At 49.6% G+C, this 22,843-nt stretch overlaps 1 protein-coding gene across 3 annotated transcripts in view; it reads left to right on the forward strand.

Moving 5' to 3' along the window:
* Nucleotides 1-22,545, forward strand: part of PIGQ (phosphatidylinositol glycan anchor biosynthesis class Q) — a 36,653-nt gene extending 14,108 nt beyond the window's left edge. The window contains exons 5-11 of one of the 3 annotated variants that reach the window (XM_008929582.2): nucleotides 1,625-1,751; nucleotides 2,882-3,035; nucleotides 5,639-5,750; nucleotides 7,582-7,662; nucleotides 8,631-8,745; nucleotides 13,087-13,148; nucleotides 17,525-22,545. In XM_008929582.2, coding sequence (XP_008927830.2) covers nucleotides 1,625-1,751; nucleotides 2,882-3,035; nucleotides 5,639-5,750; nucleotides 7,582-7,662; nucleotides 8,631-8,745; nucleotides 13,087-13,148; nucleotides 17,525-17,677 — 804 coding nt within the window. In that variant the 3' untranslated portion in view covers nucleotides 17,678-22,545. Of the gene's footprint in view, nucleotides 1-1,624; nucleotides 1,752-2,881; nucleotides 3,036-4,055; nucleotides 4,298-5,638; nucleotides 5,751-7,581; nucleotides 7,663-8,630; nucleotides 8,746-13,086; nucleotides 13,149-17,524 lie in introns of those variants that run through there. The other 2 variants (XM_018067562.1, XM_018067563.1) reach the window with 2 other exon arrangements.
* The last annotated feature ends 298 nt before the right edge of the window (nucleotides 22,546-22,843 follow it).

Here is a 22,843-nt window from a genome sequence, read left to right on the forward strand (position 1 = left end):
TCAGTGGGATTTTTGGAGGTAGAAGGCTTTTCCTCACGATCTGTTTGTGTGGGACAATGTCAGAGGTCCCTTCTTCCAGGTATGTTCCCCAGCTCCTTGCTGAAGGTTACCACTCTCAGCTACCTCAGTTCACAGCCTGTAAATGAAGTTCACCTCTGGTTTCAGCTCAGGGGAGTAGGGCAGGTGAGAAGCACCAAGCAGCAGAGCCACTGCAAGGGGAGTGTGGAGTAGTGGGGTGGAGAGAGAAAATCGATAAATAACATCAGCCTGGGATGAAATCACCAGAAATTGTGAGTCAAAGCCCCCGTGAAGGGTCTGGAGCACAAGTTTGAGGTAAGGAATAACAATCCCAGAGCTGTGTTTTGGTTTGTTCTGCTGCACTGAAGTGGCAGCACACAGGGCAGGGGGGAACATGTTCTGGAGCTCAGCACCAGAGTCCCTTGGGAGCTGCACCTCCAGTCCTGGGACAGTGTTGGTCCCTCAGAACAAGAAAGCCATGGAGGGTCTGGAGCATGTCCAGGGAAGGGAACGGAGCTGGGGAAGGGGCTGGAGCAGCAGGAGGGGCTGAGGGAGCTGGGGGGGCTCAACCTGGAGAAAAGGAGGCTCAGGGGGGACCTTCTGGCTCTGCAACTCCCTGACAGGAGGGGGGAGCTGGGGGGGTGGGCTCTGCTCCAGGGAACAAGGGACAGGGTGAGAGGAAATGGCCTCACGTTGTGCCAGGAGGTTTAAATTGGATATTGGGAAAACTTTTTCACGGAAAGGGTGGTCAGGCCCTGGCACAGCTGCCCAGGGCAGTGGTGGAGTCCTCATTCCTGGAGGGACTTAAAAGATGTGGATGTGGCACTTGGGGATGTGGGTTAGTGGTGGCCTTGGCCTTATTAGGTTAATGGTTGGACTTGTTGATCTTAGAGGTCTTTTCCAACTCTAATGGTCTCTGATTCTGTGATTTGGGGACAAGCTCCATTAGTGTTTTTCATCAGTGATTCAGAGGCTGCTTTGTTTCAGGAATGCCATAGGTACCTCTCCATGGAGCCTCCAGAGAGACACAAGAGTGATAGGCAAGAGCAGTGCTATAAGCAGGGCTAATTTTGCCTAGTACACCACAGAGTATCAAGAAATTTTGTGTATGAAATACATTTATATAATCATGTTTTCTACCCTGCACTAAACACATAAAGGTTGTTTGTAAAAATTCACTGCACTGCCATCTTCCCCCCATTTACAATCCTGGCAGCCTTCCCCAAGCTCAGCTCTGACTTTTTAGTTGACTGTCTCCAGAAGTCCATTTGTGCACCAGCATTTGCCATCTATTTCCAGAACTCTCATTTGACACTGTGCAAGTCTACCAGAGGTGACACAGTTTCATGTTCCCAGCACTGAGACCATGGAAGCAGTTCAGGTTCCTCTCAGCTGTTGTGTTTGAGTCAGTAAGGAGTCAGTGAAGGTGCAGTTCTGATTTGACTGGTCGGCTGTAAAGTAGTTGCTTGGATTTGTTTGGATTTTTTTCCATGAGTTTGAAGGTTGTGGTAAGAATCCTTTGAGGGGGCAGCACTAACAGTGCACAGTTCCTGTTTGGTGTGGTAGCACTGTTTTATCTCCAGTCCCTACTTCCCTGTGTTTGCAGCATGTAGCTGAGGAGCTCCAGGACCTGCTCCAGTGGCTGATGGGAGCCCCAGCTGGACTGAAAATGAACCGAGCTCTGGATCAGGTTCTGGGCCGCTTCTTCCTCTACCACATCCATCTCTGGATTAGTAAGTGCAGTGTTTAACTTCCCAGCCTCCCTTTTCATCTCTTTCCTCTGAGTGTTTAATGTTTGCCTGGAGGTGAGTAATGAATCAAAATGCTCTTCTGCAAGTACAGACTTGTCTTTGAGTCTTCCTGCTGTGGGAACTGAAGCCAAAGTTGGATTCCCACACAAGGAAATCATGCACATTAAGCAAAGTGCTGGTATTGATGCTCTGCAAGAAGTGCAGATCACCGTGGAGCTTTCTTGGTGTCACTGGTGGTGGGTGTCCAAGGGAAGGCACCTCTACAAGGTCTGACACAGCATTTACATGGCCTTTGCCATATGGAAGGCAGCTGATGGGGTAGGGATGAGGAATGTGCAGGGATGCAAACACCAGCCCTGTTCTATTCCCAACTTGAGCTTAGTGCAATTTCATTTCAGGTTCCCCCTTGAAATAACACCCCCCTTCTGTCCTTGGTGGAGGAGTACAGTCATGATGGACATGAACCCCATAGTTATTATACTGCTTTACTTTGCTCACCAGTCAAGTATGGTCTTGTTTGTGTGACTTTGCCCCACTTTAGTGATGAGACTGTTTCTCCACACTGTTTTGTTTTATAAAAGCCATATGGAGTGGCTTTTGTGGGAAGGGCAGGAAAATAGAAATGGTTGCAGTAAATGATGATGTGTGCAGTTAAAAATGTACTTGAGAACCCAGACACAGGTGTAGAAAATCAAATGTTCCATCCCTGGAAGTGTTCAAGACCAGGTTGGATGGGGCTTGGAGCAACCTGGTCTAGTGGAAGGTGTCCCTGCCCATGGCAGGGGATGGAACAAGATGGGCTTTAAGGTCCCTTCTGACCCAAACCATGCCATGCTGATTCTGTGAATCACATGTGGAGCAAGTGGCTGCTCTGTTCAAGGTAAGTGTATCCTCCCCTTCCTCACAGAGCTGCCACACCTCGACAGAAACCTGGGCTGAAAGAGAGTTTTAGTTGGCCCTCCTAAAAAGGAGGTGACATCTAAAGGAGCTTTCCAGCTTCACTTCCACGTTTTCATGGCTCTGGTTTCCGGAGCAGTGTTCTAGAGTAGGGGGAATCAGACTTTTGAGAGTGCCAGGAGGATGTGACACTGACCCTCTGCCGTGTCCACCAGGCTACATCCACCTGCTGTCGCCCTTCATCGAGATGATCCTGTGGTACGTGGGGCTGTCAGCCTGTCTGGGCCTCACCGTGGCTCTGAGCATCCTCTCCGACATCATCGCGCTCCTCACCTTCCACATCTACTGCTTCTACGTCTACGGGGCCCGGTGAGTCCTTCCCTCCTCGCTTCGGGTGGGGACAAGGGCCACAGAGCCCTCAGGCCTACCTTCAGCTGCTGGAGCATTCAGTCCTGGTGGAGTGCTTTTCAATTCACACCAGCAATTAATTTATTAGTTCTTTTATGCTGGTAGAAATGGTGGCCACAGTAGTGCAAGCAACCTGTCTTTCAGTTATCCTGTGTTTAAATATTTATTTATCGTGGTAGTGACCTGGAAAAATAGAACTACATGACAGGCAGAGGACAGGAAAGCTGTTCTCCCCATCCCTTTCATTCAGCCTTATAGTGCTCTCCTCAGTTGCACCCTGCCCAGTGATTTGGAGGGGAACTGGAGGAGAGGAGGAGGAGAGGGGAACTCTCGTAGCTCTGGAGAAGCCCCAGAGTCCCTGTCTCTTCACTGCTGCAGAGGTTCTTGTGGAGCACAGTTGCCAGGTTTGGGGTTACAGCATGGCTGTGACACCATCCTGGTGTCATTGTCTGGACCTCCTGGAGAGCCCTGTGCCCTGAGAGCTGGGGGAGTGCAGGGGGCTTTGGGGCACATCTAGGGCATGTTGAGGTTCCTGTGCAAGGAGTGCCCATCACTGTGCTCTGTTCCTGCCTCCTTAGCATGTGCTGCACCAAGGAGTCACTCAGGCCGTGGGACAACAGCTGAGCCTGACAGAGAGGTGGGATACAATAAATAAATGACCTTTAGGCTTATAAGGTACAGAATGGTCATTGTCCCTCCCCACACTTTACACTGCAAACAACAGAAGAAATAGTAAGTCTTTAGATGAGTAGTTTAGGGAATGGTTGGAAATACTGAGACATGATTTAGGAGTCAGGTCTGTTGTGAGCACAGGGCTTACACTCAAAATCATGTCAGTGATGGGGGGTCTCTTCCCAACACCTCTAACTACTGGAATCTCTGTGCTGGTCTGTGAGGAGTGGCCTTGCTTCTCCTAATTGTGTAGAGAGTGGAAGTAGGAAAAGCATTTTCTCAGCTGATTGCTCTTCCCTTGAGCTGCAGGGAGCCAGCCAACCCACCTCGTGTTTGTCAGGAGTACAGAGAGCTCTGTGTTACCTTGGCACTGGCACTGAGCTGCCTTGCTGAGCCAGGTGCCCCCATGGAGAGCCAGGAAGGGACAGCAGTCACCCACAGCCACCACAGCACCTTGAGTTCCCACAGCTGCTGGAAGAATTTGCTGGTTCAGGTGCCGATGAAGCCCAAGATCCCCTTGTGAAGCAAACCAGAGAGTGAAAGGAGAGCAGGCAAGTGTGTGCAGGCAGCCAGGGCAGGTGGGGCAGGTGCCACCACAGCAACACCCGCTTGGTGTCAAGGTCAGGGTGTGCAGAGAGTGCGTGGCCTCAGTCAGAGCCACGGGCAGGTGTGTCCCAGAACCTGGAGGAGCCTTCCTGGGCACCCTCCTGCCCGGGCAACAGTGCAGGGAGCTGTGCCTGCGGTCTGGGGGCACCCTGCCAGTTCCTGGAAGCAGCTGGTGTTCCTCAATCCTAGAGATTCCTCTCTCGGATGAGACTCCTTACCTCTGCTTTCACAAAGCTGATGTGAAATCTGAGCAGCCTCCATGCCTTAGCTACTCTGGTTTACCAGTCTGGCTTTTGTGGCTCAGGCTTTCTCAGGCTCAGTTTTGCCCCACAGGTTGGCTGTGTCCCCTTTCTTTACATCCCTGTATGTTGGCACTTCTGCCCAGGGCTCTTTGTGCCTCTTCTCCATCCCAGAAGCCCTTTATTCCTTGATGTTATTCCATAGAGGGATGTCTTTCACATCCCTTGCCATGCCAAGTTTCCCTCCTCATTGCCATTTTTCTGGGAGGGAAGTAGCTCCAAGTGTCATAGCACCAAGTTCATGAATCCTAAGGAGGGGATGCAGTAGGGGCCACCAGCCATCTCCTTGATCTCTTCCCCCTCTTCAGGATGTTTGGAGCTGTGGGTTACTAGAGGAGGCACAGGGGATCCAGTCCTCTCTCTTGTCTCTGTGCTGCAGAGGCAAAATTGCATTGCATTGACTCAAGGAGGGGGGTCAGACTTGGCCAGCCCTGCCATGGGAGGGTGTGAAGAAATGAGGGGAAGGGACAGATCTGAACTGGGGACACACAGATGAGCCTGGGGGAATGAGCTTGCTACTTCTTTTCATAGAATCATGGCCTGGTTTGGGTTGGGAGGGACCTTAAAGACCATCCAGTTCTACCCCCCTGCCATGGGCAGGGACACCTTCCACTAGCCCAGGTTGCTCCAAACCCCATCCAACCTGGCCTTGGACACTTCCAGGGATGGGGCAGCCACAGCTTCTCTGGGCAACCTCAGGGCCTCACCACCATTTGCTGCCAGGATGGTGGTGCCATGGTGCTGGCAATTGCTGCAGCCCCAGGACGTGGCCTGGCCTTTGCCCTCCAGTGGCCCAGAGCTGGCTGCAGTAGCCCTGTGCCAGGGCCAGCCCAAGTACACTGACTGAGCCATTTGTCTGTGCCATTCTCAGCTGATCCCTTTTGCCACCCCATGTGGGTGGCTGGGTGGGCACAGGGCTGTGAGGCTGTTTGGGGCTGGGGCTCAGGAGCTCCCAGCTCTGATGCCCACAGTGTTCTCTCTGCTCAGGCTCTACTGCCTCAAGATCTATGGCCTGTCATCCCTGTGGCGCCTGTTCCGGGGGAAGAAGTGGAACGTGCTCCGGCAGCGGGTGGACTCCTGCTCCTATGACCTGGACCAGGTAGTGCTGCAGCCCTGGGCTCACTGCAGGACCCTGCCCACGGGCCGTGTGACCCTGTCCTGCTTCATCCAACACTGAGGCAGAAGCCACGGGAGGCTTTGTGGTGCTTGGAACAAGGACATGCCCCAACACTGCATCCATGGCTCTTCTGCTGCCCTGCAGCTGCCCTTCCCTTCCCCTTCCCCAACCTTCCCAAACCTTCCCTTCATTCCCAGAGGGCTGAATCCCCCTGAGCCCCTGCCCGGGCCCGCGGTGGGTGCTGCAGCTCCCGGCGGTCCGGGGGCCTGGAGCGGGAACGGGGAGGGCTGGAGGCCGTTCCCGATGCGGTGCCCGGCGGTGTTGCCACAGTAACAGCCGTGGCAGCGTTTCTATTAAAAGGCCCGGTTTCATTCACGTCGTGCTGGAGCGGGGCCCACTCGCTCTCACTCAGGCAGAGGTAGCTTTTGGTCGAGCGCTGGAAGCTCTTTTTAATTCTGAAATGCCACACAAACATCCAGCAGAGCCTGAACTGCTCCTTCTCTGGTAGCTGCAACATCACTGAAATCATACAATAATATCTGGGGGCTCCCAGGGCTGGTGCTTCCTGCCTTTACAACAGATAACCGTGAGCTTCTTGCACCACTGCTGGGCTGGTTTTGTTTCTTTGGAGAGTAAAAGCCTCCGTGCCAGCTTTGCATCAGGGCTCGGTCCCTGTGTACTTTGAGGAGAATTGGGTTGGCACTTCAGGCTTCATTCTGCTGCTCTGGAGACCAGTGGGAATTGTGTCGTTGGCTGGGGAGGAAGAGACGTTTAAAGCAGACCTTAAAAGACTTTTGGAGGTTTAAGTAACTGCAGTGGAGTGACAGAGGAGGGGAGAAACAACTGCTGTGAGGAGAATGGGTTGGATTGTGATCTATTCTTGGTTGTGAACCTAAAGCTGGGGTGCTGATCCACCTCTGTGATGTGGCTGGTGGGTTCTTTTTTTTCATATCCCACAGCCATGATCTCTTTTTGCAAAAGTGGCAGTGCCCTGTGCTCCTGGGGCTTCTCTGTTCTGGAAGTGGTGACTGAAACTTAAAGAATCAGGTCCCTATTTGTCATAAATGTGCATTTCTCCCAGTTGGAATTAGTTAGACTTACACCAACTGGGCTGACCCAGAATAAAAATAACTTTTTGTGTGGGCAGTGGAGCCAATGACACCTGCTTTCCATGGATTTTTTTTCTCCTTCATCCACTGAATATTGCTTCCCCCACCCCAGTAACTCCTGCTTCTTCCTTTCTCCCAGTTTCCCACTGAGCAAGAGGCAGAATTCCTGTGGCTGGTGCCTCAGGGAATGTTTATCAGCCAAATTCTGACACCTTTTAACCAGGTGCCCGTTCTGCTAAAACAAGGAGGAACAAAAGTACTGCTCAATTCTCTACAAAATTTCCATCCAAATTTCCTCTTCTTTGTTCCTTTCCACAGTTTTCTGCTGAAAACTGATCAATGGTTCTAAAACTTTTGTGGATATGGTGGGAACAAATGGCAAGATCATGTAAGTCTTCTTTCCTAAGGAAGCTGGGCTGAAATAGGAAATCTTGAGTGTTGTCTATAAAGGAAAAGTGCTGTCAGGATCCAGCTTTTATTTATCTTCTCAAACATACTCCTAAAATAGGGAGCCTTCTAAGAAGGCCCAATGAGAGGAGGAATACTGAAAATATCCCAGGTAGCATCATTATTCACATAGGCAGTAAAAAACCACATTAAGGGGTCCTGCAAACTTCTGCTGCCTCACAGCCTCCTGGTTTTTATTTGTAATGTGTTTTATTTTGCCATTGCTCTGCTCATGACTGTGTTTCCTTTTTCCCTAGTTATTTATTGGCACTTTGCTGTTCACCATCCTGCTGTTCCTCCTGCCTACAACTGCACTGTATTATTTGGTGTTTACCCTGGTAAGATTTAACCCTTGAAACAAGTCATATACTCTCTTCTGAGAGAGTAAAAATTGGTTTCCTAGACATTTACTGTCATCCATAAAGAAAATATAAATTTTGGGTGTCCTAGGAAGGATTCTCACACAGCTCAAGTGGAATTCAGGATGTACGTTTGTGTTTCTCCAAAGGGAATTCCCAGCAAATCCAGGCCAGCAGGACAAACTGTTTCCCTGTCTCTCAGAAGCTGTTTTTCTGTCTTTCCATCCCATGTCTGAGGTGACAGCCCCTGTGGTTTGATCCAGAACCTTTTTTCAGGGAATAACTTGCTGTGTTAAATGCTCTCAGCCAGGCTTTGCTCAGACGCTGCGACTGCTTTTTCTTTTCTTCCCCCAACATGACCAGTCTCTCCCCAGAGCCAAATTTTCCACAGACAGTGACAATCACATGCTTTCAGCATCTTTTTTGAGCCTTCTCTTTTCAGATGAGCTTGGCAGCAAAAAATAACTGCAGTGTGACAAAAGGAGGTGCTTTAATCAGGGACAGAAAACATGGAGCAGGGAGCTCATTCCTGACTGCTCTGCTCTTGCTTAGGCTCTGTGTGGGGCAGAAATAAGCTACTTCGGCTCCCTTTTGGAGAGGGAAAAGTTGACATTCAGTGGTACACAGTGCTGGAGTTGACTAGAAATGGGAGAATTTGGGCTTCCTTTTCAACTGTGGCTGTTGAAAGTGGAATAGGTCCCACGTCCTTGCAGGACCGCAGCCATAGGAGCTTCATTCCAGTTACACCTGAAAGCTCAGATTGCCAAGGATCCTCACACAGGGTTTGGATGCTCAGCACTTCTGGACATCAAACCCACTTTGGGAGGCTTTAGCTCAGCACACCAGACTTTGGCTTAGCCCACAGCAATGTCAGATCCCAGCTCAGCTCATGAATTTCCAAGTGTTTCATCTCCTGTTTGCTATTTTCTGTTACACTGTGTTTGTAGCTCCGATTGCTGGTGGTGATTGTGCAAGGCCTCATACACTTGCTCGTTGACCTGATTGACTCTCTGCCCCTTTATTCCCTGATCCTTCGGCTCTGCAGATCCTACAGGCTCGCAGGTAAGTCCCTCAGCTCTGCCCCTAAAGCAGCTCAAGGATTTTGCATTATACATTTAATTTTGATGCCCTGGGTTGTTGTAGACGATGGGATAAAGACACTTTTAGACCACAGAATTGATCAATAACTTATCCGACTTTATTGCTCGTGCTCTGTGCTTATAAAGGTTACACTCCTGAATAATAAGATGCAGTGGGGGCAGGAAAGAACCTGAGGCTTAAGTCATGCAGATGTCCCCACTGTTAACCCTGCAAGGAGCAGGGTGAGGATGTCAATGGAAAGAAATCTGATGCTGAAGCAAAATCATGAGCACCTTTATTCAGTCCAATCCTGTGGCAGCTAAAAGTGACATCCAAACAAGCACCATAAACGAGTTCATCTTTTGTTCCAGTTCTAGAGAACCAGGTCAGATAAACTTCAGAGAGTTACACATGGCATGAAGCTGTGTCAGGGGAGGTTTAGGCTGGATATCAGGAAAAGGTTCTTCCCCCAGAGGGTGGTGGGGCAATGGCACCCCAAGGCTGCCAGAGCTCCAGGAGTGTTTGGACAATGCTCTTGGGAAGGGATGGGATTGTTGGGATGTCTGTGCAGGGCCAGGGGTTGGATTTGATGATCCTTGTGTGTCCCTTCCCACTCAGGATATTCCGTGATTCTATGAAACAAGCCGATAACTTTGGCAGTTTGGGCTCTGAAAAAAGCCAAATCACAAAAATACTTGGAATATTGGCTGTTCCAAAGGGCTGGATCTATAGTGGCTGTGAATCAATGGAGTTGTTTCAGCTCTGTGCTGACCTGACCGACTGAAGTCCTGAGCTGAGAAGTTTGGATTAAATTCAAAGCTCTGGGCAGAGTTCAGATCATCATTGTCTTTTTGAGACTAATCTGTCACCATTTTGAACTAGTCATTGTTTGCACTTTGGGTAACCATAAACCATGGCTGGCACCAGAGTAAGGCTCATTTTGGAATGGGTTTGGCTGTCGTCAGCTATGGTTGATCTAGTTACAGTCAAGCACATCTAAATTATTATCTCCTATCCATTTAAAGAGCATGCAGCAGGAATTTAACATGGGAGAAAGAGCTTGATCATCACTAAACCAAGGCTAGTCACCAAAGTCAGGAGGAGCTTGAGGCAACCTCAGCTTTGTTTGTTGGAGCAGTGCCACGCTAAGTTTTGGGAAGGTAGAGCTGAGCCATGTTACCAACTCTGCCTGCAGCAGGTTCCTATGAATTTCCTGGCAGAAACTTCCTAATCCTTCAGGGCTGTCTTTGGGGAGATGCTGCTGAAGAAAACCGAGCCAGTAAACAGCGGGTCAGGGAGCAGAGGGAAGTCTCATTGCTGCTGAGAGGTGTATCCCTGATTTATCCCTAGAAGCGTTCAGGAAACAACTGAATGTGGCACTCAGTGCTATGGTTTAGTTGACATGGTGTTGTTCAGTAAAGGGTTGATCTTGATGATCTTGGAGGTCTTTTCCAACCTCTTCTGTGTAAGGCCACATATTCCCGTCAGTCTTGGAATGCTTCTCATTCTTGCTCAGCCAGGTACCTGCTGCAGGGTAACAAGCCTCCACCCAGGCACAGGGTTGTCTTCCCAGATGAGTTTCTTTACTGATCCTGCAATGCCATGTTGTCTGTGAGATGAAGAGGCAGCTCTGAGCATTTCTGCAGCCTGTGTTCCTGCCCCAGCACAAAGATATGGCATTGCAACAGGAACAGATGGAGCAGTTGAATCCAATTCAAAGGACTTCAGAGAGTACACATCTCCTGGTGTCCTCACTGCTTAGGTTCTGCCTCCCTTTTCAGACCCAGAACTTGAATAAGACACCCTCTGGCATGTGTTACCACAGCTGATTTTACATCAAGATGGTTCTACCAACATGAATGGATAGTTTTTCCTGGTGGGAAAGGTTTAGTGTCATGTTTAAGTTGAGCTCAGTTCACTCATGGCATCTGGCCTCCAAGTTCTTTACTTGAGGGGGCTTGCAAAGAAGGCTGGAGAGGGACTTTTTGCAAGGGCAAGCAGTGACAGGACAAGGGGGAGTGGCCTTAAGCTGAAAGAGGGTACATTTAGATGGGATATTGGGAAGAATATGTTCCCTGTGAGGGTGGGGAGGCCCTGGCACGGGTTGCCCAGAGAAGCTGTGGCTGCCCCATCCCTGGAAGTGTCCAAGGCCAGGCTGGATGGGGCTTGGAGCAACCTGGGCTAGTGGAAGGTGTCCCTGCCCATGGCAGGGGTGGGAAACTAGATGAGCTTTAAGGTCCCTCCCAACCCAAACCACTCCATGATTCAATGACTCAGTGAATTGACAAAATACCCCACTGATGAAGCCTGGGCTAGGGTAGGTGAATGATCCATCCACACACCAGAAACTAAGCCCATATTTGCTTTCCACACATCCAAAGTGAAATATTTGTGACTTTAAAAAGCCTTTTGTGCATCCATCAGCTGATGTCCTCTGTACAAGAGTTGTGTCCACCCAGTGTCAGCTCAAGGGGTGCCATCTTGGTTGGGATGTGGATTCATAGGGTGAAGTAAGGCATAACAGTGAGTTTGGGGGTCTCAAGAGCTCTGCCCACACACAGGTTACCAACATGCTGTTTGATTGTGAACAGGCCAGTTCATTTTCTCTGTCCCAGTATTCCCATCCCAAAGGTTGGGACAAGTTTTGTCATGGTTCTGTAGGACCTGTCGTGCTGCTGTCTCCATGATCAGTGGGATACAAACAGGCAGTGAGCTCACTTTAGTGTGCTGTCCTGTGAAACAAAGCAAATGAGTTCATGTCCTGGTCTCTCTTGTGCCACTGATGGTGCCTTTGTACACAAGAAGCAGAACCCTGAGCTCTGGAGTTGGCTGGAAATCATGGAATAGTTCAGGGTTCTTCTCTGCTGGAGTGACCTGCAGGAGACTGAGCCTTCCTGCTGTCCTGGGAAGTGCTCAGACTTCTGAGCACTGTAGGAATCTGTAGGTCATTCTAAAATAAATTTATGGCCTTTTCCTGCATATATATTCTTAGAAGTTTCAGTCTCTTGAGCAATTAAATAATCTAATTAAGAGGTGGTTGGCTTGCAGCTGTAGAAGGGAGGTGTGTGGCCATGACCTACAGAACCAGCTTTTGCTGCTCTGGTGGGCTGTTGTAGGATAAGGCTCCAGAGTGCTCAACCCTGTACCTGAACCTTCACTGCCTATTGTTTCTGACTCTCTCTGACAAATTCTGCCTGAAAATAGTTCCTGGAATGGCTCAGACACTTCTTCTTAGCCACAGCTCTGTGATCACATTGAACACACTTGGTCATCCAGCACATTTGCTTGTTGAGGCCCAGGGTACTCAAACATCTGTTTGAAGCCACTAGAGGAGCCCATGTTTCAATATAATCCAGCAAAATGCAGATAAGCCCCTCCTGTCCTGGACAGGAAAGGTGTTAGGATTTGGGCAGAGAGTTTGAACCAGACTTCTGTGCTAGAGGAGAGTTCTGTCTCAGGAGTGTACTATATAATTTTAATTAATTCAAAGCTTGAGGAAAAAGAGGAAACATTTTGGTTTTTAAATGTGCAGGAGTCATAGAGATACTGTAGTGATGGGGTTTACGCAGGTTTTATTTCTGTTTGTACTCCTGAGGCAGTGTTTGATCTGTGGCAGATCATTTTTGTTAATCTTGTCTCATCTTACCTGCAGAAAGGAATAACAGGGACACACTTGGATGGGATAGGTTTATCCAAGAGGAAATAGAAAAGTGGCAGGTTTGATGGGGTTAGTAGCCTGTTAAAAACATTGGGATGCTGGGATTAATGGGCAGGGATTGCTCCAAAATGTTTTCATGCCTCTAGTCAGCCACTTCCTTCCCTCGGTCTGAAAGAGGGAGAGATTTGCACATGTGCTGGATCCACATGAGCACAAGTTAAAGGTGAGCTCTCTGTCTGCTCTAAACATGGAGTGCCCATTCTGATGGAAGTTTGGGGAAAGAAAAAGGTTTTCCCAGTCCCTTTGTCATCATCGGGTCTGGCTGGCTGATTTCTGGTCTTTGTGCTTGCTTTAGGGCTGTGTTCTCGAGCTGGAAGTCAGGAGCTGCTTTTAATGGAGCTGAGGGAAACATATCATTTGTAATTAGCCTTAAACCACTATGAGAGAATCCTGTTGAAAAAGTGGGGAGGTTCCCAAATCCAGAAAGGTTTAAGACAGTTTCTAGGGAATCAGTGCTCAGACAACAGCACTGGGCAACAAATGGCGTGGAACTGTAGAATATCCTGAGTGGGAAAGGATCCACAGGGATCAAGTCCAGCTCCTGGCCCTGCACAGAACAGTCCCAAGAATCCCACCATGGATTTCCTTGTTTTGTGTCTTTGCAGCTGGAGTGAAGTTCAGAGTCCTTGAGCAGCAGGATGGAAAACCTCTGCGGCTCCTTATGCAGGTAAGGCCCTGGTGCCCTCTGTGACAGTTCTGCCACTCCCCTCAGAGTGACTTCAGGCACAGGGTGGGGATGGGCCTGTGCAGGGCCAGGAGTTGGACTTGATCCTGCTGGGGCCCTTCCAACTCAGCATGTTCTGTGATTCTGTGACCCCACAGTCCTTCCCTCTCCTGTAGCTGCTCCCACTGAAAGGCTCCACTTAAAATACATCAGCTGTAAAACACCAAAATGAAGGAAATCATTTCCTGTTGCCATGGCTGGCTGTGCTCTCTGTGTTTTTGATGCCCTGCTTGAGTCCTCTGGAGAAAATGCAGTGGTCCTGCATGGTGGGAAGTGAAATGCAGGAGAAGGGAAGGCAGGAGAAACATGGAGCCGTGACACTTCTGGGATTGAGACCTGATGTCATTGTCACCTCCTGGCTCTGGCAGCTTCCCCTTGGTAATTGCTGAACACTGAGAGGAGCAAAAGGAGGCAGTTAAACCATCCAGAATGAAGCATCAGGAAAGGTCCTCCCCTCCAGCTGTGGGAAAAAGCCTTGGCTGCTCCACAATGCCGACAGGATGAGAACCTGAGCCTGGAGAAAGGGAAGGGCCTCCTCTTTCCCCTGAATTGCTCTGGGAAGGTGCATAGGCAGAGCTCACCTGTGCTTCTGTAACCCTGCATTTCTGACATCACAGATACTGAAGGAAATTAGTTTCTGAAAAGCAATGAGGTGATGGTAGCAAGGAAGTTCTCCTTATGGTTCAGGAGTGAATTTTCCATTTCCTGACCCAGCAGGAATACAGCCATATCCCAGGGTGACTTTGCTTACTCTCTGCATCCTAAGAGGAGAGGCTGCAAGTAGCAAAGCACTTATAAAACACTTGGACACTGGGGGAGTGTGTGGGAAGGAATTAACTGCAGCTTCCCAGTTCTTTTGCTTTTTCCATCTTGGGTCCAGCCCTGTTTCAAAAGGTCAGCCTAGCAGGGAACAGCATAGCAGCTAGCAGCAATCCCAGAGGGAATCCCTTCAACAGATGTCTTCCAGGGCAAATCTAGCATTCCCTGAACATGCTGTATTCCCAGTTCCTGTCTTTCAGTAGGATAGTGGTGTAGGAACCAAAATCCATCATCCTCCATGGCCAGAGACCTCCCTAAAAAAGAACCCAGAGACCAGAGATGAGGCACAGGAGCTTTGGCATCAGCCTGTGTGTGGATGAGCTGGATGGGCTCTCCAGAGGGAGAGGTGGAAGTGCTGCAGTGGATGTCTGTCCCAGCCTTCTGTTCAAATAATAATGAGCAGAGAGTCAGGAAAGGCACTTTTTTCACTCTCTTTGTGCTGGTGGAAATGAAAAATGGGCTTGTGTTAGAAATCCTGCTGAATATCCCACTTTCTGATAGGCCTTTGGAGAGGACGATCTAAAAAGCTTATTTTTAAAGACATGTTAAAATTCTTATTTATTGTGCAAGGTGATGTGCCTTTCTAGAATTTTCACAGTGGCTTTGCCCTCTCTCCCTGTATCTCTCTTGGAGCTCTACTTGATGGAAATAAGGCTGTTTGCATGGAGCTATGCTCAAAATAATTGAAGCTGTAGGTGAGTGATACATTCAGAGCTGTCCTTTGGGACACTGGTAATGGATTAGGAATCAATAATTCTGGGTCTGAGCATTCCCATCCAGCTCGTGGTTCAGCCAAGTGATTATTTTTGATTTTTAAGATAGTGCCACTGGAATGCAAAGTCCAGACACAGGGGGGATGGAGGGCAGGGAATGATATTTCCATTCCAAATACTACTTAATATTCTCCAAGAATTCTTACATAGGTCAGTGTTTTCATTAGTATTTAAAATAATTTCTTTTGGATGCATAAGAAGAAATAATTCTGGCAGTGTGGCTCAGCTGAACTGATAGCCCAGGGAAAGACTGGCCTTAAGCTGAAGGAGGGCAGGTTTGGATGGGATATTGGGAAGAAATTCTCCCCTGTGAGGGTGGTGAGAGAAGCCCAGAGAGGTGGTTGCCCAGAGAAGCTGTGGCTGCCCCAGCCCTGGAAGTGTCCAAGGCCAGGTTGGACAGGGCTTGGAGCAACCTGGGCTAGTGGAAGGTGTCCCTGCCCATGGCAGGGGGAGGAATTGGATGAGTGTTAAGGTCCCTTCCCACCCAAACCAGTCTTGAATTCTCTGATTTTATGATTCTAGGACATGATGAGTTTGATCCATCCTGCTGCTGGAAGTGTCACCTTTCTCAGCAATTGCTTTGAAAAGGGTTAAGCAGAAGAGGAAGGGAAAGGGAACAGCTCCATTATGAGAGGAGGGATGGATATTCCAGCAGGGAATATCATAGCTTTGAACTGCAGGATTTGCATAAGGGTAACTCATGTTGGCACCTCACTTATGCATGGGGTTTGCCTCATGTTTCCATTTTTAACAGGACAGGCAGGGAATGTATTGCTCTGGGTGTAGCCCCATCCCTGGATATGTTTTAGTAGGGAAGTGTTGGTATCCACACTCTGCCTGGAGATGCTTCTTAACAAGAAATGTTGTGTCCAAACCTTCCAGCCCACGGAGCCAATAGTCAAAGGAACACACACTGTGTCTGTCCCTTGCAGAGCAGCAGTTCCTGTCCTCCCCCAGCATGTTTGCACTTAGAACAGACTGGTTTGCCTATAGGGAGGGAATGGGCAGAAACTACTCAGGTTTTACTGCTGTTTGTTCTGGGAGCAGGTTTCTTTGGCTTTTTTTTTCTTTTTTTTTTCTTTTTTCTTTTTTTTTCCCCCTGCAAGCTGCAGCCCTGGCCTTTTTCCTAAACTTCCTAGGGATGCCTCTGTGTACTAGCATTTTCCCCTTCTGCTTCAGCAATGTTGTACTTTGAAACTAATTTGACAAAGGTCTCCAGGATTAATTCTAATGAACCTTTTGCTCAACCACCCTTTCCCAGAGCTCCATCCCTGTAGTTCACTCCCTTGCTCTGTGAGCACCAGAAAGCTGAAGCAAGCTGGTGGTACAGGCACAGTCCCAGAAAATTGGGTACTTCTCAGTGGAAATATTCACCTTTTGACCAAGTGGTGACTCTCTGTGTGGTTTTTGCTGTCTCTCTTTCCTTTTTGTGGCTGGATTTTCTGCTGTGAATGAGAGTCCTCTTTCATGGAGCTGCTTGGTTGGTTCCAGCAGAGCTGGACCCTTTCACTAGAGGATGTCCTTCCACTTCTCCCCAGTGTCCAAGCTTCCTCTAACTTTGTAAGTCCCTTCCCTTGGCATCTCTCATGATCTGTTTTCTGAGCCCCACCATTTCTGTGCAAGCTTTTTGCTCTTTTGGAGACAACCTATTGCTGTGCAGCCTTTAGATGTGTCAGATCTTGGCTGCATTGGATCCATCCCATGGACTTCACCTGTCTCCTGCCCTGAAAGCAGTGGAATGAGCTTTTCCAAGGTCTGATGTACTTCTGTCACCCCTCATCCAGCTAAAGCCTCTGTCTGCCCTCCTTTCCAAAAAGTCAATACAGCAACTTGTGACCATAATCAGAGCTTTTGTAGGCACGGGTTAGGATGGTGATTGAAATCAAATTTAAAAAGATGAACTCAGCCAAGGAGATTTAATTGAAAATGGTAATTTCCAATAGGTAAAATTGGGGAAAGTGGGGAAAATAGTAGTGGTAATTATTTTGGAGTGTGATGCTGTCCTGGGCTCAGTTCCACTGGGTGATATCAGGTTTAACTTAAAGCACAGCTGTAGGCTGAGGGCTCATGTAAGGTATGGCTTCACTGGCCCATTCCAGAAGAGTTCCTGAGAGACCCAGTGCATCCCCCATCCATGGGGGGTATAATTAGGTAAGTTTAGATTAGATATTAAGGAAAATTTCTTCTCTAAAAGGCTGGTCAGGCCCTGGCACAGCTGCCCAGGGCAGTGGTGGAGTCCCCATCCCTGGAGGGATTTAAAGGCTGTGTGGATGTGGCACTTGGGGACATGGGTTAGTGGTGGCCTGGGCAGTGCTGGGTTAAGGGTTGGACTCAGTGACCTTAAAGGTCTTTTCCAACCTAAACAATTCCATGCCTCTGTGATTCTATCACTGTCTCTGCAGCCACTGCCATCCCATCACACAGGAGGGGACAGTCCCAACCTGTGTGTGATATGTGTAACTGTCATTGCACCAGCACTTGTGCTGCCTCTCTGCTTGGAGAAGAGTTCAATGACATCCCTTACCAAGCTCCATTTGGTCACGTTTGGGGATGTTGTGGAAGGACAAACAGCCTTACCAAGGCAGGGAGGGATTCTGATGCTTTGTGAGCAGCAGGACTGATGTTTTAGCAAAGGCTGGTGCTGTGCAGAAGCTGCACTTGCCCTCCTCAGCTGCCTGAGCCTCTCACCACATGTTTTCCTTTCTCCTGCCCCTCTTTCTTCCACAGATCAACCCTCTCTCCTATGGTGCTGTTGTACAGACATACAGGCTGCCCACCTACAGCTGTTACCCCAAGGACTCCTGGGCATCTCTCTGCAAGAAGCTGTTCCTTGGAGAGCTGATCTACCCTTGGAAACACAAAGGAGAGAAGCAGGACTAAATACAGTGAAAGAGCTGGAGATCTTGGCCAGAAGAACATACAGAATCCTAATGCTTTAGGACCAAAGGCTTCTCAGAGCCAGCAACTGCCACATCACTTTAAATAGATTTTGGTAACATGAGAGGGGCTGAATTTTTAAAGGCAAGTGTTTTTAAGCATTATTTTTCCACTTTCCTCTTCCCTTACACTGTGTTTGTATAACATGCTAATGATTATTTTGGAAGCTAAAGGTGAAACCCATCAGTGCCTCACTAAACCAGCCCTCCATGTCACCAAGGAAGCAGCTCCTGAATGGTTTGGGGGTGAATGTCTCCTTCTGTGCTGGCTCACAGGGCCAGCCCCTGAGGAGGTTCAGAGGCACAATGCTGAGGTGCATTTGGCTAAAGGGTGTTTTGGACTTTTTGTGCTTCAGCCTTCAAGCTGATCAAACACAAAGTGGAGGATTGTCTTGTAAAGTCACGCACTGAAAACTGAGCAGCAGCTTGTCTGGGTTCAGAGGATATTTGTTCTTTTCCCTTTGGGAGAGCTTGGATTCAGCCCCACTGCAGCACCAGAGGAGGTGTTCAGCACAGAAACAGGGTGCTTGTGCAGTCTCATCTGCATTGTTTTCCAAAGCAAACAGTGCCCTGTGTGGGCATTCACGAAGGAGTTGGACTCCCATGATCCTCGTGGGTCCTTCCAGCTCAGAGTATCCTGTGACTCTGGGACTGCTCAGGTTGTGTGGCTGTGAGCCCGGGGACAGAGAGCTCTGGGCTCTGCCAAGGCTCAGGGCTCTCCAGTCCCAGTGTGAGGCTCTCACAGCTCTGCTGAGTCCAGCTCTGGCCAGAGCTCTGCTGGGGGTGCTCAGCCCAGCTCCTTGCCCAGCTCAGTGAGCTCAGGGCAGCCTGTGCTGCACCCCCTGACAGGGCCCATACACCCCCTGTTTCCAGGGCTCTGGTGAGACCCTCGTCAAGGGGTCCCTCATTTTGCACTTCCTAGCAGTCAGGGAGCTTTTAAAGTCTTGGCTGTGAGGTATTTAAAGCCACTTCTTTCCCTGAAACTATAGGTCTAGTGGAAGGTGTCCCTGCCCATGGCAGGGGGTGGAACTAGATGAGCTTTAAGGTCCCTTCCAACCCAAACCGTTCTGTGATTCCATGATTTCTCTTAGGGGAGATTTCCTGCTTTGAGTACACCTCCACAGTGCAGCAGTGCTCTGTTTTTCGTGTCCTGGTCTCATTTTGATGTGTCTCCTGTTCCCTGTCTTGGAAAGAGTGCCTCTGTGCATGGGAGGGTTGTGTCCCTCTGGATACTCTGTGGTTGTGTAGGCATTTACACACAGCCCTTACCCAAAATATCCTTCCTCCAGCTCTGCTGGCTCCTGTGGCCCAGCTCAAACAAGGGTGCAGTGTCTCCCTGTACCCTGCTTTGCACACCCAAAGTGGCTGTGTTAACTGGCAGGTGAGGGGTGTGCTGGACCTGCCCCCATTTCCTCTGGCTGTCCAAGGAACCCAGGATGGAGGAGGAGGATGTGCTGTGACTCAGCCCTTCCTTGGAGGGCTGCCTGTGTATCCCAGTGGGAGTTATGGAGGCAAGGCAAGGTGCTGTGGGCTTTGGGAGCCTTCACTCAGCACTTCCAGGGGCAGGATAAGAGTTTCCTACCCCATGTGCTGGAGGCTGTCACAGAAGAGAAGGGTTATGGCCCCCCTGCCTTAAGACATCCCTGGCCAGATATATTTGGGTTGTCTGGAGCTGCTAAAAGCCTGTCATGGTGCAGCCACTGCCTCTCCAGTCACAGCCTGATCAGGAGGAAAGGAAGCTCTGCAGGCAGGTGCCTGGTCCAGACATTCCTTAGCAGGCAAATCTCCAAGGCCTTCCAGGTTTCTTAGGGACATCATGAAGAGAGGAAGGGCTGTATGGACCCTGCTCCCAAAGGATGTCCTGTTACCTCATCCAGGGAAGAAGGGCACCTCACTGAAGAAAGCCAGCATGGCAAAAGCCCCCCATCAGCATCTGCCACTGCAGGCTCTGGGTGGGACATCCCTGTCTGCAGAAACTGGAGAGATCTGGTTCCTCCTTGATGATCCCTGCTGAAAACTCCTGTACAAATACAGCATCTTCTTCTCTTGGAATACCACTGCCCAGGTATTTCTCACTACAGGTGGGAATAACTCCAGGCAGTGATGCCTTTAGTGGATGAATGGTCTGAGTAATGTTTCTCACTTCAGCTGAAGTCAGTCCTGCAGTCCCATCCTCACCTGGCTCTCAGCACAGCAGGTTTACACGTTACCCCTCTCTCATCTTTCCACTGGAGCTACTAAATGATATCCCTGGTTCCTCCCAGGCCTGCACAGTTCAGCTCACTCACTGCTGTGAGAAACTTTATTATTTTTGGTCTTATGAAAATAATGTTCCTGGCTTTTAAAATCTTCCTGTGAGACCAGACAGTTCATGATGGTCTTAGTTGTGATTGTCCTTTGGGATCAAGTGACCTGAAATCCCCAGAGACAGCACAGAGCCATGAAGACCAGCAAATGTGACCTTCCTTTTGGGAACCTGCCAGATGTGTTTGATGTTCCAGTGTTGGGTTTGTTTACTAAAGGCTGATACTGAGTGTGGGGATGGGGAAATACTAAACTGAGAGAAAGCTCCTCAAACCTGAGATCCTGAATCTTCTGAGACACAGAGAACCCTGAGCAGCCCAGCTGGGCAGTGGCAGCTCCTTGTGGGTGCAGTTCTCCTGTGTCACCCAGAGCTGGTGCCCCAGCTGTCCCACTGCTCCTCCCCCTGGGTGCTCTCCTCTCCCGTGGTGGTATCTGAGCATCTGAGTTCCTTGTGCTGGATCTTTGCCATGTCTCTCCTCTTCCTTTCCAGTCCCTGCTGTGAAACAAGTCTTCCCCCACCCTTTTCCGACTCTGTGCACAGACATTACAACAACTCAGCAGACATCCTGCTCAGGAACACTTGACCTTATGTCATCCCTCTAATTAGAAGTTGGGATCAGCATCATCTTCCACAGCAGCACAGACTGGCCCAGCGCTGGCATTTCCTCAGGGAAGAGGTTGCTGGTGAGGTTCTGGCTCTGATTTTTCCTCAGATCCATATTTTCCATGTCAGCCCTTGGATGAGAAGTAGTTAAAGGTTTCAGATCTCCCATTCCTACCACACACCCCTTAGAGCAAGCACAAGGAGGCTCTAATCTTGCAGATTTTTTTTAATACTGCATTTTCTAATTATTATTTCTCCCACCCTATGGTTCCCAGTGCTGGCACAAACTCCCTCTTTACTTAGGCAGGCGGTTTGTGAGGGAAAACGTGATTCATTGTGTGCAAAACTCCATCCTAGATAGAAATTCTGCCTTGGAGAAATCCTTTCCTCACCAGCATAGCATGTGACGATGCTGAAAGGAAACCTCAGTAATTACACTGCACTGAAGGCTCTGGTTATGGGTTTGGGAGTTTTCCCTGATCCTGTAGCTGGACTGGGCCCCGTTCAGGCCTACACAAAGAGGGTTCCATGAGTGTATAACCCTTAGGTTGACTTTCAGGAGTGTAAGGCAGGGAATCTCCTGCATGGTCATCCTGCAGACAACCAGCTGCTTTCCTTCTGGCCTGCACTGCCTCATCCTGCTGCCCCACACCATCTTCTTGCTTAACTCAAGCCCTCAGGGATTTACTCTTTGTCCTTAGACCTGCTGGTTGCAGCAACCACTGGTGGGGGTTGGAAGGGGCCTCAGGATCATCTGGTCCAGCCCTGCTGCTCATGCAGGGCCACCCAAGGCTGGTTGCCCAGGACTGTGTCCACATGCCCTTGGGATATCTCCGAGGATGGCGACTCCACCACCTCCCTGGACAACCCGTGCAGTGCTTGGTCACCCTCAGAGTGAAAAGCTCTTCAGCCAGGGTTTGATGTGTTTCAGTTCACGCCCATTGCCTTTTGTCCTGTTGTGCCAAGCTTGGAGACACCATAACTCAGATCTCTTCAGTGACTGAGAACATTTGCAGCCCTGTGCCGCCTCTGTTCCTGCTCCCCCCGTTCAGGGACTGCCCAGCAGCCCCTTTGCCTTTGGGGAGTGTCTGAGCCCTCTGGTTTTGGGGTGCCTGTGCACTGACTCATGTATCTGACCTGCTCCTCGCCAGCTGCTCTGCGCTGAGAGCACGTGCTGTCCAGCCACACTGCTGCTGTGCTGAGCACAGAGGGGCAGCTCTGGGGGCTGGGGAGCAGAGCCCCAGCCTGGCAGTGCCCACGTGTTGGGAACAGCTCTGTGTGCAGCCCTGAGGCTCTGCAGGGTGAGAGTGCTCTGAACACAGATGGGATGGGTCTGGATCCCCCACATGACAGGAGGCCATGGGGCTTTCCAGCTGGCTCAGGAGCTTTTGAGTGCAGGATAAACATGTTCAGAGCAATCCAAACCTCACATGGGCAGCTGATTTTTGTTCCTGGATGAGAACAGTGTGCCCATCACCTTTGCATCTGGCTCACCATTTTCCATTAGCAGTTGCTGCAAAAGTCTGTTGCCTTTGACTCCCAGCTGGCACCTCCAGCCCTTACCCACGCCAAGGCCTCAAACCAGGAATGCTCTAACTCCCCATTTACTGTCTCAGCAAGCCAAATACAAGAGGATCCCTGTGCTGCTGGATGCTGGAGGTGACAGAATATACTCCCTGCATTCCCGGGGCAGGGGAGGTGCTGGTTGTGCTGCTCGGGGGGAGCAGCAGAGCTGGGGCCCTGCTCTGTGCTCACTCGGGGCAGGGAGAAGCAGCAGCACCTCTCCCATCCACAGTGTTATTTAACCTCTGGCACTGGGGAAATTCGTGAGAACTTCACAACTTGGAATCAATCCTCCTCCTTACAGTGTTTTCTGGTTTAAAGTAAAGTGTTACAAAAGAGCACTGAATGACTGACAGTTTCATTGAAACTGTGTATTTGTGAGTGAAGTTTGAGAGGAAGTTTGATCATTGCTTAAAAACCACTGGTATATTTTCTCCTTCTCTCACATGAACGTTCAGCAGGAGCAAAGTGTGACACAGTGTTTGCTTTAAATGTCACCACTAACCCCAGCTAAGGTGACTTCCTTCCCACCACAGCCCTGATGTGAAACGCAGCCTGATGATGTGAAACACTGGCCAGGAACAAGCCCTGCCTTAGGAATCAGACTGGCTTTAGGCTCATGACAGCTCTGTTTCTGCA

This window comes from Manacus vitellinus, unplaced genomic scaffold, assembly GCF_001715985.3.
Source record: "Manacus vitellinus isolate BGI_N305 unplaced genomic scaffold, ASM171598v3 scaffold_12_pilon, whole genome shotgun sequence".
NCBI classification, from domain to species: Eukaryota; Metazoa; Chordata; class Aves; order Passeriformes; family Pipridae; genus Manacus; species Manacus vitellinus.